The sequence below is a fragment of the Chiloscyllium plagiosum genome, unplaced genomic scaffold (genome assembly GCF_037043375.1).
Source record: "Chiloscyllium plagiosum isolate Xiang-an unplaced genomic scaffold, Cpla_swu_hap1 HiC_scaffold_32, whole genome shotgun sequence".
NCBI lineage: Eukaryota > Metazoa > Chordata > Chondrichthyes > Orectolobiformes > Hemiscylliidae > Chiloscyllium > Chiloscyllium plagiosum.
This window is the reverse complement of record NW_028270170.1, coordinates 44,681,964-44,697,142: the sequence shown is the minus strand read 5'-3', so window position 1 is coordinate 44,697,142 and position 15,179 is coordinate 44,681,964. Positions and strand designations below refer to the sequence as shown.

Below are 15,179 nucleotides of genomic sequence, written 5' to 3'. Positions count from 1 at the left end.
CTCTTCATAGCTAGTGCCCTCCGTTTCAGGCAACATCCTGGTGAACCTCCTCTGCACCATCTCCAAAGCATCCACATCCTTTTGGTAATGTGGTGACCAGAACTGTACAATGTATTCCAAGTTGCTCAGTTTGATGTTGCTAACCTGTAAGAATAATGTTGGATCTTTTCTTTATGATTGAGCTTTTGTCTCATTGTACAACTTAATCTGTCAAACGTAAGGTCACATTTGATTGGATCCATTAGTCAATGGCCAGCGAACTGCTTGGGTCATTTGCTGGTCGCATTGAGTTATTGAACAACTGAACTCCTGTGATTGACATTTTATTTCATTTCATGTTCTTATGAAATAGCAGAATGTTACCGCAATACATCTCTGTCCCCAATCACCACATTTGTTAAACACAGCAGAGAAACACCACCTACTTGAGCACAATTTAAATATAAGTAAAAACTGAAAGAACTACAGATGCTGAAAATCAGAAATGAAAGCAGAAATGCTGGAAAAGCTCAGCAGGTCTGGCAGCATCTGTGGAGAGACAACAAAGTTAATGTTTCAGGTCGAGTGACCCTTCCTCAGAACTGATGGAGATTCTGAGGAAGGGTAACTCAGCCCAAAATATTAACTCTGATTTCTCTCCACAGATGCTGCCAGACCTGCTAAGCTTTTCCAGCAATTTCTATTTTTGTTAAATATAAGTAGTTGTTTGACAGTAAAGAACTTGAATACTGGTGAGAAAAGACAGATTTTGTCAAAGATCTTGCACTCATTATATCCGCTCACGAGAAAAACAGAAGTAAATGGAAAACAACATCTATATTGTACAAGAGATTTGATGGTTTGTAGCTAATTGTCAAAATTTGATTACATTTTGAACAAGGCAGTCTAACTCTGATCTTCAAGACATATAGTAATACACAAGAGTCTGTTCTTTGCAGAGGAAGAACATTGCACCTGTTTCCACTCAACACAGTAGTTACCAGTCATTTTCTGATTCATTTCTCACTGAAATGCTTTGACCAATCAGAGTCAACAAAATTTAAACAAAGCTTGGCAGCCATCATTAACTAGTGCATTCTCCACAGCAAGGCCTCTACCAACAAGAGTCCAACTATCTCTCATTAAGTATAAGTGCTGTTTTATTTTTAATTTGGATTTTTCACGAATTGTCCTGATTGGTATAAGAAAAAAGAACCCATTGACAAAATTTGACATCAAAACTTAAATAGATGTGTAAATACAGAACATCAAAGATCTGATATTTATTTACATAAGTGACTGATTTTAACAATGTAATGATGACGAAAAGGTGCTAAAGTTTATATATGATATTGCCATTGGGCAGTGCAGTTATAGCCACATAATTGGTTTGCAGTGCAGCAGCTCTGTTCTCAGGTTTTATGTTGAAGGTTTTGACTCCATGTTGAATTCCCCCTTGTGCTCAGTGCTCAGTGACTTCAGACAGTCTCTGCACCTGATCCTCTTTGCCCTCAACAATAAGTTGTACACGATCACAGCCAAGACTCCACCGAGCATGGGTCCCACCCAAAAAATCTGCAACAACACAACAGATGCAATTTAATTTCTCAAGCTGCAGCCTGTGATCTGAGCTGGTCAGTGTAAAACGATAAATAAAACATCCTGAAGTTAACAATCTTCTGTGTGCAAAGCTGCAGCAGTTTAATTCTTTGGTGGAAGCTGTATGATTATTGATAAGTCTCAAAGAGGCAATTGTTACTTTGCCCATGACAAGCTGAAGAATGAGAGGACAATGCAGGGCAGTACTTCTGCCTCAAACCCAGGATCTGGGTTTGATACCAGCCTTGGGAGACTGTGCACATTTTCCCCGTGTCTATGTGAGTTTCCTCCGGATGTTCTGGTTTCCTCCCACAGTCCAAAGATGTGCAGGTTAGGTGGATTGGCCATGCTAAATTGCCCATAGTGTTCAGGGATGTGGAGGCCAGGTGAATTAGCTATGGGAAATGCAAGCTTACAGAAATAGGATAGGGGGATGGGTCAGGGTGGGATGCTGTTTGGAGGGGCGGTATCGACTCAATGGGATGAATGGCCTGCTTCTACACTATAGGGATTCTCTAATGTGATCCATTCTTCTCAACTGAGAGACAGTTATCTTGGCCAATCCTAATCACTCACATCATGGCCCTGAATTAGTCCACACTTTGAGCGGGGAAAGGTTGGAAGTGGGATGTGAGAGTTTGAGAGTTGAATCTGAGAAGGTTATTGGGGATTGAGTCAGCTCCTTTGGCAGGGACTTAGTCAGCTCTCTGTAAAGCCAAAATTAGGACTTTATCTTGGGTTCAACCAGATGATGAAATGATTGACATTTGGGATTGGATTTTCAGATGGGAGATGGGAATCAGGAGATGGGACGATCCCAAAGTCACTAACCAACCTCTTTCTCAAGATTTCCAGCAGCTGGGATTGTACAGTTTCAGGACTAAGTCATGTGGAGCAGGGATCTCCTGTGTTATGCCCAAGGTGAGCCATGTCCTGTCAAGCAGGTTAAAAGGCTTTCCCAAAATATGTCAGCCTGATGTTCCCAAGGCAATCAGCATCCTGTCTGACCACTTTAAATCCAGCTCTACCTAACCTGTCACTCCCTATCCTCACTATCCCCTCACTGCTCCGCCCCAACCCTCACCCTTCACCTTCACCCCTTTGTCCTTATTCCCTCACCCAACTGACCCTCATTTCTCTTACCTTCACTCCCTCTTCCACACGGTCCCAGGTAAAGCATTAATAGAACCAAAGGGAAATCTTGAAAAAGAGGTCTAAGTTTTGGAAGGAAAGAAGCCATTGAGCTTACTGACTGATTAAACTATATCATAGTGAAAGAGTCATAGAGTCATACAGCGTGGAAACAGACCCTTTGGTTCAACCAGTTGATGCCAATAATAACCCAAAGTAAACTAGTTCCACCTGCCTGCTCCAGGCCCATATCCCTTCAAACCTTTCCAATTCATGTATCCATTGTACCTGCATCCACCACTTCCTCAGGAATTTCATTCCACAGGGAAACCACTCTCATTGTAAAAAAAAATTGCCTTATTTCTTTTTTAAAGCTCTCTCTTCTCTCCTGAAAGTTGTGTCTCCTATTCTTGAAATTCCCCATCTTCGGGAAAAGACAATTACCATCAACTCTATCTATACCTCTCATTATTTTATAAACTTCTATTAGGTCACCTGTTAACCTCCTACGCTCCAGAGAAAAATGTCCCAGCCTCTCCAGCCCTTCTTTATAACTCAAACCTTCTATACTTAACAACATCCTGGTAGATCTCTTCTGAAACCTCTCCAACTTAATAATATCCTTCCTATAACTGGGTGACCAGAATTGGACACAGTACTCTAGAAGAAGCTTCACCAATGCCCTACACAACCTTAACTTAATGTCCCAACTCCCAGTCTCAAAGGACTGAACAATGAAGACAAGCGTGCTAAATGCCTTTTTAACCACCCTGTCTATACGTGATGCAAACTTTAAAGAATTAAGCACCTGCACCCCAGGTCGATCTGTTCTATGGCACTACACTAGGTCCTATCATTAATTGTATAAGCTCTACCCTTGTTTGTTGTAACTAATGCAGTTCCTCACATTTATCCAGATTGAACTCCACCCATTGACCCATTTGATCTGGATCCCTTTTTAGTCTTAGAAACCTTCTTTACTGCCACCAATTTTGGGGCCATCCACGAACTTAGTAACCATTCCTCCAATATTCTCATCCAAAGGAGAAGCCAAATAGATGGCTAAGAAAATTTGTCAGCATGCCAAATGTCCTAATCAAGTAAAAAAAAAGGGCCAATTCCCAATCACACCCTAATTCAACATGGGAAGAGATCACAGCAGCACTGGCAATGACAGAACCCATCAACAAGATCAGTGCTAGACACAGCGACTAGAACATAAAGTGTGACAAGGAACCTTCACTTTGACAGCATTAAATACACCTTTGAATGGTATAAATTCTTATGTCTCCTTTTGGTCTAAAATGAGCTCCAGCAAAAAGTAAGAAGGACATCTAGAGGATATAAAGGTCCAGTCAAAACATAATTGTATTCACATCCACCACTTCCTCAGGAGTCTTCATCTATTGGCAACTGCAAATACACATGGATCTTATACAGCTTCATGAAGGACAGCTCCTCCATTAGCTTTGCATAAAAATCCTCTGTGTGAGGGATTGGGTATTTATCCGGTTATGAGAAGAGGTTTACTGTTTGTTTAAAATCCTCACAAAGGGTAAATGAGTGGTCAGGCTTTACAATCTGTATGACTGATGCTGCCCATTCCACAATCTGCACTGTTTCAAAGTTTGGGAGAAGAGTTGTAACTCGGGTGCTCGTTGTTGTGGTTCTTTTCGCCGAGCTGGGAATTTGTGCTGCAGACGTTTCGTCCCCTGTCTAGGTGACATCCTCAGTGCTTGGGAGCCTCCTGTGAAGCACTTCTGTGATGTTTCCTCTGGCATTTATAGTGATTTGTACCTGCCGCTTCCGGTTGTCAGTTCCAGCTGTCCGCTGCAGTGGCCGGTATATTGGGTCCAGGTCGATGTGCTTATTGATTGAATCTGTGGATGAGTGCCATGCCTCTAGGAATTCCCTGGCTGTTCTCTGTTTGGCTTGTCCTATAATAGTAGTGTTGTCCCAGTCGAACTCATGTTGCTTGTCATCTGAGTGTGTGGCTATTAAGGATAGCTGGTCATGTCGTTTCGTGGCTAGTTGGTGCTCATGGATACGGACCGTTACCTGTCTTCCTGTTTGTCCTATGTAGTGTTTTGTGCAGTCCTTGCATGGGATTTTGTACACTACATTGGTTTTGCTCATGCTGGGTATTGGGTCCTTCGTCCTGGTGAGTTGTTGTCTGAGATTGGCTGTTGGTTTGTGTGCTGTTATGAGTTCTAGTGGTCGCAGTAGTCTGGCTGTCAGTTCAGAAATGTTTTTGATGTATGGTAGTGTGGCTAGTCCTTTGGGTTGTGGCATGTCCTCATTCCGTTGTCTTTCCCTTAGGCATCTGTTGATGAAATTGCGGGGGTATCTGTTTTAGGCGAATACATTGTATAGGTGTTCTTCTTCCTCTTTTTGCAGTTCTGGTGTACTGCAGTGTGTTGTGGCCCTTTTGAACAGTGTCTTGATGCAACTTCTTTTGTGTGTGTTGGGGTGGTTGCTTTCATTGTTTAGGACTTGGTCTGTGTGTGTGGCTTTCCTGTATACCTTTGTGGTGAATTCTCCATTAGGTGTTCTCTGTACCATCACGTCTAGGAATGGGAGTTGGTTGTCCTTTTCTTCCTCTCTAGTGAATCGGATTCCTGTGAGTGTGACGTTGATGATCTCTATTTCTGTGTTTTTAATGATTACAAAGGTATCATCTACATATCTGACCCAGAGTTTGGGTTGAATTTGCGGTAAGACTGTTTCTTCTAACCTTTGCATTGCCGCTTCTGCTGTGAGTCCAGAGATGGGTGTGCTGTTTTTTTGTTCATATATTTGGTTGTCGAATGTGAAGTGTTTTGTGAAGCACAGGTCCAGTAGTTTGAGTATGCCGTCTTTGTTGATAGGTTCCCCGTCTTGTTGTCTGTTCAGTATGTCCAGCAGGTTGGCTATGGTTTCTCTGGCTAGGGTTTTGTCGATAGAGGTGAACAGTGCCGTTATATCGAATGAGACCATGGTTTCTTCCTTGTCTATGTGTATATGTCTGATGATGTCCAAGAATTCCTGTGTTGACTGTATAGACTGTCTGGATCCGCTGATCAGGTGTTTCAGTTTCTGCTGTAGTACTTTCGCCAGTTTGTGTGATGGTGTTCCTGGTAGTGATACTATGGGTCTGAATGGGATGTTTGGTTTGTGCACTTTAGGTAGTCCATAGAATCTGGGGGTGTTGTTGCTTTCAGGTTTCATTCTTTGTAGGTCCGACCTGGTTATCTGTCCGTTTTTTTGTAGGTTCCTCAGTGTGTTGTTTATCCCAATGGTGAGCTGTGGGGTGGGGTCAAACTCCCTCTTTTGGTAGGTGTTGGTATCTGCAAGTAGTTGTTGTGCCTCACAACACACTTCACATTCGACAACCAAATATATGAACAAATCAACGGCACACATGGGCTCACCCAACTCTGGACTCACCAATAGGATAAACAACACACTGAGGAACCTACAAAAAAACGGACAGATAACCAGGTTTGACCTACACAGAATGATACCTGAAAGCAACAACACCCCCAGATTTTATGGACTACCTAAAGTGCACAAACCAAACATCCCATTCAGACCCATAGTATCACTACCAGGAACACCATCACACAAACTGGCGAAAGTACTACAGCAGAAACTGAAACACCTGATCAGCGGATCCAGACACTCTATACAGTCAACACAGGAATTCTTGAATATCATCAGAAATATACATATAGACATGGTCTCATTCGATATAGCGGCACTGTTCACCTCTATCGACAAAACCCTAGCCAGAGAAACAATAGCCAACCTGCTGGATATACAGAACAGACAACAAGACGGGGAACCTATCAACAAAGACGGCATATTCAAACTAAGTGTTATCTTTGTTTGTTTTACCGAAATGTAATACCTCACATTTATCCAAATTAAACTCTTCTGCTACTCTTCAGCCCATTGACCCAATTGATCAAGATCTCTTTGTAATTTTAGATAACCTTTTTCATTATTTATTCTATCACCAATCTTGGTGTCATCTGCAAAGTTACTGACTATGGTTTCTACTGTATCATCAAACTCATTGACATAAATGACAAACAAGAGTGGACCCAGCACTGATCCCTGTGGAACACCCCAGGTAGCAGGCCTCCAGTCTGAAAAACAACCCTCCACCATCATTCTCTGTCTCCTGTCATGCAGCCAATTTTGTATCCAATGGGCAAGCTCACCCTGAATCCGATGTGATCTAACTTTACTGATTAATTGACCATGTGGAACCAAAAGTCCAAGTAAATGATGTCTACTGCTTTACCCTCATCAATCTACTTGCTTTTTTGCAAGGTTTGTAGCTCAGGTTGAGGTTTAGGGTATAGCTTTGCTCGCTGAGCTGTAGGTTTGATATCCAAACGTTTCATTACCTGGCGAGGTAACATCATCAGTGGCAACCTCCAAGTGAAGCGAAGTTGTTGTCTCCTGCTTTCTATTTATATATTTGTCCTGGATGGGGCTCCTGGGGTTTGTGGTGATGTCATTTCCTGTTCGTTTTCTGAGGGGTTGATAGATGGTATCTAGATCTATGTGTTTATTTATGGCGTTGCGGTTGGAGTGCCAGGCCTCTAGGAATTCTCTGGCATGTCTTTGCTTAGCCTGTCCCAGGATAGATGTGTTGTCCCAGTCGAACTGATGGTTTTTTTCATCCGTGTGTAGGACTACGAGGGAGAGAGGGTCGTGTCTTTTTGTGGCTAGCTGGTGTTCGTGTATCCTGGTGGCTAACTTTCTTCCTGTTTGTCCTACGTAGTGTTTATATTGTCCTACGTAGTGGCATTAGAAACTACATTGAAGGACAACAAACTCACAGAATAAACACAACAAACGATCAGACAGACAGTTGCACCTACTCTGAGCCGAAAGAGGGAAGGAAACAAACTGAACACACAAGAAAAGAAAACCCTAGAAAACCTTAAAAAAGACAAAAACATCGTCATATTACCTGCAGACAAAGGTCGGCTCACTGTCATCCTGAACAGAAGGGACGACATAGAGAAAGCCAATGCACTACTCGCAGATACCAACACCTACCAACAGGTGGCGCTAGACCCGACCTCACGACTAGGAAACAAAATTACATATCTCCTCAGAAAATTACACAATTCCGGACAATTAAACAAGACAGAATTCCAGAAAATGCAACCAGACGGGACCAACACCCCACGATTCTACAGACTACCAAAAATCCATAAACCAGGAGCCCCCCTCAGACCTACAGTCTCACTACCCGGAACACCAACTTACAGACTGGCCAAAGAATGACACGGAAGACTGAAATACCTAGTAGAAGAGTCACAGCACTCCATCCACTCCACCCAGGAATTCCTAAACATCATCAAAAACACCAAAATAGAGGAAGACGAAACAATGATCTCATTCGACGTAACAGCACTGTTCACCTCCATCAACATCGACCTGGCAAAGGAAACACTTACCACACTTTTAGAAGAGATCACCACACACACCCCAACCACCATCAATCACATTACCAACGGAAACATCATGAAGTTAGTGGACCTGTGCCTCACCACCCACTTCACCTTCAACAACATAATCTACAAACAAACCTACAGCACATCCATGGGTTCTCCGCTATCATGATTCATAGCAGAAGCGGTAATGCAAAGACTAGAACAAACAGCCCTACCCACCATCAAACCAAAAATCTGGGTCCGCTACATAGATGACACCTTTGATATCACAAAACGAAACAAGTTGGAAGAGACATTTAACATCATCAACAACACCCTCACAGGCATAAAGTTCACCAAGGAGGAAGAAACCGACAACAAACTCGCATTCCTGGACATCACAGTCGAAAGAACGGACAACGGAGAACTACAAACCTGCGTATACAGAAAACCGACAAACACTGACCAAATACTTAACTACACCAGCAACCATCCCAACACACACAAACCAAGCTGTATCAGAACATTATTCCAACGAGCCACCACACACTGCAGCACAGACGAACTTCGGAAAACAGAGGAGAACCACCTATACAACGTATTCAAGAAGAACGGATTCTCAAAAAATACAGTTCGCAGATTCCTCAAGATCAAACCACGACAAGCAGACCAAACACAGCCAGAAACCCTCACCACCTTACCATACATCAAAGAAGTTTCAGAAATGACAGCCAGACTACTAAGACCCCTCAGAATCCTAGTAGCACACAAACCCACCAACACTCTCAAACAAAAACTAACAAACTTAAAAGACCCAGTACAACCCATGGACAAAACCAACGTCATCTACAAAATTCCATGCAAGGACTGCCACAAACACCACGTAGGACAAACCGGAAGAAAGTTAGCCACCAGGATTATAGAACACCAGCTAGCCACAAAAAGACATGACCCTCTCTCCCTCGTAGCCCTACACACGGATGAAAAAAACCACCAATTCGACTGGGACAACACATCTATCCTGGGACAGGCTAAGCAAAGACATGTCAGAGAATTCCTAGAGGCCTGGCACTCCAACCACAACGCCATAAACAAACACATAGATCTAGATACCATCTATCAACGCCTCAGAAAACAAACAGGAAATGACATCACCACAAACCCCAGGAGCCCCATCCAGGACAAACATATAAATAGAAAGCAGGAGACAACAGCTTCGCTTCACTTGGAGGTTGCCACTGATGATGTTACCTAGCCAGTTAATGAAACGTTTGGATATCAAACCTACAGCTCAGCGAGCAAAGCTACACCCTAAATCTTCTTGCTTACTTCCTCAAAAAACTCCATCAACTTTGAGACATGATTTTCCTCACAAACAGCCATGTTGACTATCCCTAATAATTTCTTGCCTCCCCAAATACATATAAATCCTATCTTTCAGAATCACCTCCAACAACTTACCCACCACCAAAGTTAGACTCACAGATCTATAGTTGCCAGGTTTCTCCTCATATCCCTTCTTAAAGAACATTAGCTTCTCCCCAGTAATTTGGCACCTCACTGTATTTACAGATGGTTCTGTAAGGGTCTTGCAATTTCCTCCCTAATTTCTCACAAAGGCCGAGGATACACTATATTTACTAAGATTTCCAGCACTTCCTCTTTTGTAATGTGAACTGTTTTCAAAACGTCAACATTTATTTATTTGAGTACTCTAGCCTCCACTTCTTTCTCTACTGTAAAAGATGATGCAAAATATTATTTTAATATCTCTTCCATCTCCTGAGGTTCAATACAAAGATGACCTCATTGATTTTAAAGAGGTCCTATTCTCTCTCTAGCTGCTCTCTTGCTCTTAATGTACTTGCAGAATCTCTTTGATTATCCTTAATTTTATTTGCCAAGACTGTCTCACATCCTCTCTTTTCTGCCTGATCTCCCTCTTAATAATGCACCAACATTCTTTACACTCTTCAAGAGATTCATTTTAACACAGCTGTTTATATCTAATATATAATTCTTTTTTATTTTTGACTAGAGCCTCAATATCTTGGGTGGCACAGTGGCTCAGTGGTTAGCACTGCTGCCTCACAGTCCCAGGGACCTGGGTTTGATTCCAACCTCAGGTGAATATCTGTGTGGAGTTTGCACATCCTCCCCATGTCTGTGTGCATATGTTCTGGGGGCTCCGGTTTCCTCCCACAATCCAAAGATGAGCAGGTCAGGTGAATTGACCATGCTAAATTGCCCATAGTATTCAGGGATGTGTAGGTTAGGTGCATTAGTCAGAGGAAATTAGTCAGAGGTGCATTAGTCAGAGGAAGAGTATCCCACCCATTGGTCTGGGTGGGATACTCTTCAGAGGGTCGGTGTTGGGCCAAATGGCCTGTTCCCACACTGTAGAGATTCTATGATCTTTATTCATCCATTGACCAAACTGACCTAGAAACAATTCCACGATTCGGGAATCCCGCCCAGTGCCACTTGCCTTATGGACAAAAGTAGAAGCAGAAATCAGGAGGCGGGAAACCAAAAAAATCATCAGTTTCAGGAATGAACAGCACTGGCTGTGCCGATAGTGAAGCTCGATGGGTTAGTTCGCTATTGGTTGGAGTTTAAACAAGTGAGAAGCTACTCCTGGCAGCTGGATAAAAACCCACTCTCCTGTGTAGAGGACTTATACAGAAAGCTGGCATGGGATCAATGCTTCAGGAAGGGAGGCATGAGCCTTGTGTACTTACAGTTGTGGTTAAGTGAGGATTCCTAGAAGTATGCTTCAACTAATAACCATAAGGATTTGTACCAACATACGGGACTGCCATCTGGGGTACCATCAGCCCTTGCAATTGTTCAGCAGATGAAGACCTTTTTACAAGGTCTACCCCAGGTAACCATTTATCTGAATGACATGCTAGTAACAGGGAAGGCTACTAAAGAGAACTTAGACATAGTCATGAGATGTTTCTCTAATGCAGGTGTATGCTTCAGGCTGTGTGTTCTGGGCACCCCAAGGTGACATACCCACGCTACAGAGTTGACAAGATTGGGTTACACCCATTGGAATATAAAATGAGGGTGACCAAATGAGCACCAATTCCACATACGTACTGGAGCAGACGATTTCCTTGGATATGGTAAACACTTATGAAAAATTAATATGTAAACCTGGCCTCCATTCTGGCTCCCTTTACATCTGCTTCTGAAAAGGGGTCATCCTTCAAAATGGCCTCGTAGCTAAGATGTAGCCTTTACAGAAGTGAAGAAGTAAGTCGTAAGTTCATGGAATGCCCTGCCAGTAGCAGTGGTGGACTCTCCCTCTTTATGGGCATTTAAGCGGGCATTGGATAGGTATATGGAGGATAGTGGGTTAGTATAGGTTAGGTGGGCTTGGATCGGTGCAACATCGAGGGCCAAAGGGCCTGTACTGCGCTGTATTGTTCTATGTTCTATGTTCTAACTATCAAGGTCTAAGGTGCTGGTACACTACGATCCCAAGCGAGATCTGGTGCTGACATGCATGCCTCCCCGTATGGTATCAAGGTAGTGTTGGCTTACCGGTGGCCCAATGGAGAGGAACACTCAATAGTGTAGGCTTCCTGGACTTTGGCTGATGCAGAGCGCAAAAATGCCCAGATAACGAAGGAAAGTTTGGCAGTCATCTTTAGCATGAGGAAGTTCTACCAATACCTTTAGGGATGTAAAATTGTAACAGACCACAAACCCCTGCTAGGGTAACTCAAAGAGGGCAAGGCAGTTCTACCCAATGCTTCAGGTTGAATTCAGTTGCGGGGGGTGGGGGGGGTGGCTCTTATTCTAAGGGCATACAATTACAAGTTGGATCAATATCTGGGAGGCCAAGGAGCAAAAGCTGATGCCTTGAGCCACCTCTTGTTGGCAGATACTCTATTGGTAGTGCCTCCACTGGGAGAGTCTGTTCTGTTTTAAACTTTCTGGATACCACTGACAATATCCAACTGTGGATACAAACAGATCTGGTCCTGGCAAAACTAAACCAGCTGGTGGTGATGAAGCAAACCAAAGGACCATCCCAACCAGAACTGAAACCTTTCTGGACCAGATCATGATAGAGGACAATACATTATTATGGGGAGCGAGAGGAATTATCCCAAACAAAGGTCACTGCCAGATACTGGCTTGATTTGATTTTATTTAATTTAATTTGTTGTAGTCACGTGTACCTAAATACAATGAAAAGCTTTGTTTTGTGAGCAGTGCAGGCAGATCATAGCAAATAAGAGCACAGAGATCAAAGGGTGCTTACTCAGAGTGAGGCATTCAGATTACTAAACAGGAGAGGCACAAAAGCAAGACTGACATTATTTGAAGTTAGAGAATCCATTCATCAGTTTAATAATTGCAGGGAAAGAAGCTGTTCCTGAACCTGTTGGTGCATGTGTTCAAGCTTCTGTATCTCCTGCCTGACAGAAGAGGTTGTAGGAGAATATTATCAGGGTGGGATGGGTCTTTGATGAAGTTGGCAGCCCTGAGGTGGGCAAGTCCAGAACTAGAGGGCATAGATTTAGGGTGAGAGGGGAAAGACTTAAAATGGACCTAAGGGGCATCTTTTTCACACAGAGGGTGGTGCGTGTTTGATATGAGCTGGCAGATGAAGTGGTGGGGGCTGGTACAATTACAACATTTAAAAGGCATCTGGATGGGCATATGAACAGGAAAGGTTTAGAGGGATATGGGTCAAATGGTGACAAATAGGACTAGATTAATTTCGGATTTCTGATTGATGCAGATGTGTTGAACTGTAGGGTCTGTTTCCATGCTCTATAACTATAAGAAGAATACTATTTTAGACCTGGTTAGGCCACAACTGAAGTATTGTGTGCGATTCTGGTTACCACATTATAGCACGGATTGGTTGCAGTTGAGGATGCAGAGAATATTTATCAGGATGCTGCATGGAATGGAGAGTCTGAGTTATAGAGAAGATTGAATAGGATGAGGTTGTTTTCATTGGAGCAACAAAGGTTGATAGAGGTGTATACAATTATGTGAGTCATTAACATGGTCGATAGAAAGACATTTTTTCCATTAGTAGAGTGGTTACTATCCAGAGGATGTGGATTTAAGGTAACAGGCAGAAGGCTAAGAGGAGAGTAGAGAAGAAATTATTTCACTCAGAGAGTGATGGCAGTCTGGTACCCATTGTGTTTTGGGATATGGGCCAAAAACTGGAAAAAGGGATTAGTTAGTCAGATCTTTATTGATTGGTGCAGACACTGAATGGCCTTCTGTGATGTGAACACCTATAAGCCTATGAGGTGGAACTAATGGACAGTAATGTTTTCACCAATTGTGCTGATCTGTGAAACAGTGCAGTTTCCACCCTCATGTTTAATTCACATCTTAATGAAGGAATGATTGGGCTGGGCTGGGCTGAGGCTGAAGACACTTCACTTACCCAATGTTGGCTGAAGTTTGTTGTAATGACAGCTGACCCCAAGGATCGAGCAGGATTCATGCTGCACCCAGTAAATCCAATCTGCAAACAGTGTACAACAGCAGAGTGAGGGACTACCAGACCTTTGACAGGCCAGAACACAGAGACATTTTAAGAGAAATCTGTACTATACCAGATCCAGATTGCATTCTTGTGCTAAAGGAGCTTAAATCCTGTGTTTTAAAAGGATTTTTGCAATTAATGGAGCAGAAACTGGAGCCTTGGATAAATGAAAAATTTGTGCATTCGAACGACTCAGGCATTTCCAACAGAGTTTTCACAACTAGGATCATGAGGTTCAAAGGCAGATGGAAACAAATCACTCTTCAGGCAGCAAATTGAATGATGAGCCTTAACTCTGGGGAAGCCTGGAATAACACAAGATGAATTGTTTAAAGTGAAGAATGCTGATGAGAGATTTGTCAGGTGCACAGTTGTTCCTGGACAGAGCTGTCCTGCAAGGACAGGTGATGTCTAAGGGTCAGCGCCTGAGTAGGGCTAAGGAAGGGTCACTGGACTGAGGTTAACAAACTCAGATTTCTCTCCCCGGGTGCTGCCAGACGTGCTGAGCTTCTACAGCAACTTCTGTTTTTGTTTCTGAGTAGGGTTGTGCCTGGCAGGGAAGGGATTGTATCTTGATGGGGCTTTTCTGGTGGTGGGGAAGAACTATGCCAGAGGTTATCAGGGGGTGAAAATGTGTTGCTGGAAAAGCGCAGCAGGTCAGGCAGCATCCAGGGAACAGGAGAATCGACATTTCGGGCATAAGCCCTTCTTCAGGAATGGCCAAAATGTCGATTCTCCTGTTCCCTGGATGCTGCCTGACCTGCTGCGCTTTTCCAGCAACACATTTTCAGCTCTGATCTCCAGCACCTGCAGACCTCACTTTCTCCTCGTTATCAGGGGGTGGTACAGTGGCTGAGCAGTGCTAATCTGGGGTGGGGCTCTGGGCAGGGTTGGCTCCGGGAGGGGTTTAAGAACAGCAGGGACAGGATGACATCAATGGTCTTCAGCTTCCTCTAAGTCTATATTCTTTACCTGTGACTCCTTGTGATAAAGTTTCTCATGTCCTTTACCCTAAACCTTAGCCTATCCTTGGAGCTCTGTGCTCTTAGGCCACCAACACTGAAGCCGTCTGCTTCTATCTGTCATCACATATCTATTGCTCAAATTCCCATTCCTCCATAACTATGGAAATGGCCTCAAATTTTCAAACCTTTCCCTGTGTTTATATTTCCGTGTACCAGGTGGTATCCAGGATAATTCGGGAAATACTTCTCCAAAATATTGGTGGCGTTATTAGGTGAGTAGAAAATCACCAGGTAGAATCCAATCCAGAGAACTGTGAGGCAATGCATTTGGGAAGGAAAATCAAGACAAAGAAATTCCCAATAAATGGTCAAATTCTGAGAAGGGACTCTAACGAATGGCACAGTGGCTAGCACTGCTGCCTCACAGCGCTAGGGACCCAGGTTCAATTCCAGCCTTGGGCGACTGTCTATGTGGAGTTTGCACATTCTCTCCATGTCTGTGTGGGTTTCTTCTGGGTGCTCCCGTTTCCTCCC

At 43.3% G+C, this 15,179-nt stretch overlaps 1 protein-coding gene across 1 annotated transcript in view; it reads right to left on the bottom strand.

Moving 5' to 3' along the window:
• Positions 1 to 307: 307 nt before the first annotated feature.
• Positions 308 to 15,179, bottom strand: part of LOC122539685 (aquaporin FA-CHIP-like) — a 36,233-nt gene continuing 21,361 nt past the window's right edge. The window contains exons 3-4 of the mRNA XM_087977662.1: positions 13,579 to 13,659; positions 308 to 1,554 (exon numbers count right to left, since the gene is read on the bottom strand). Coding sequence (XP_087833788.1) covers positions 1,399 to 1,554; positions 13,579 to 13,659 — 237 coding nt within the window. The 3' untranslated portion in view covers positions 308 to 1,398. The remainder of the gene's footprint in view (positions 1,555 to 13,578; positions 13,660 to 15,179) is intronic.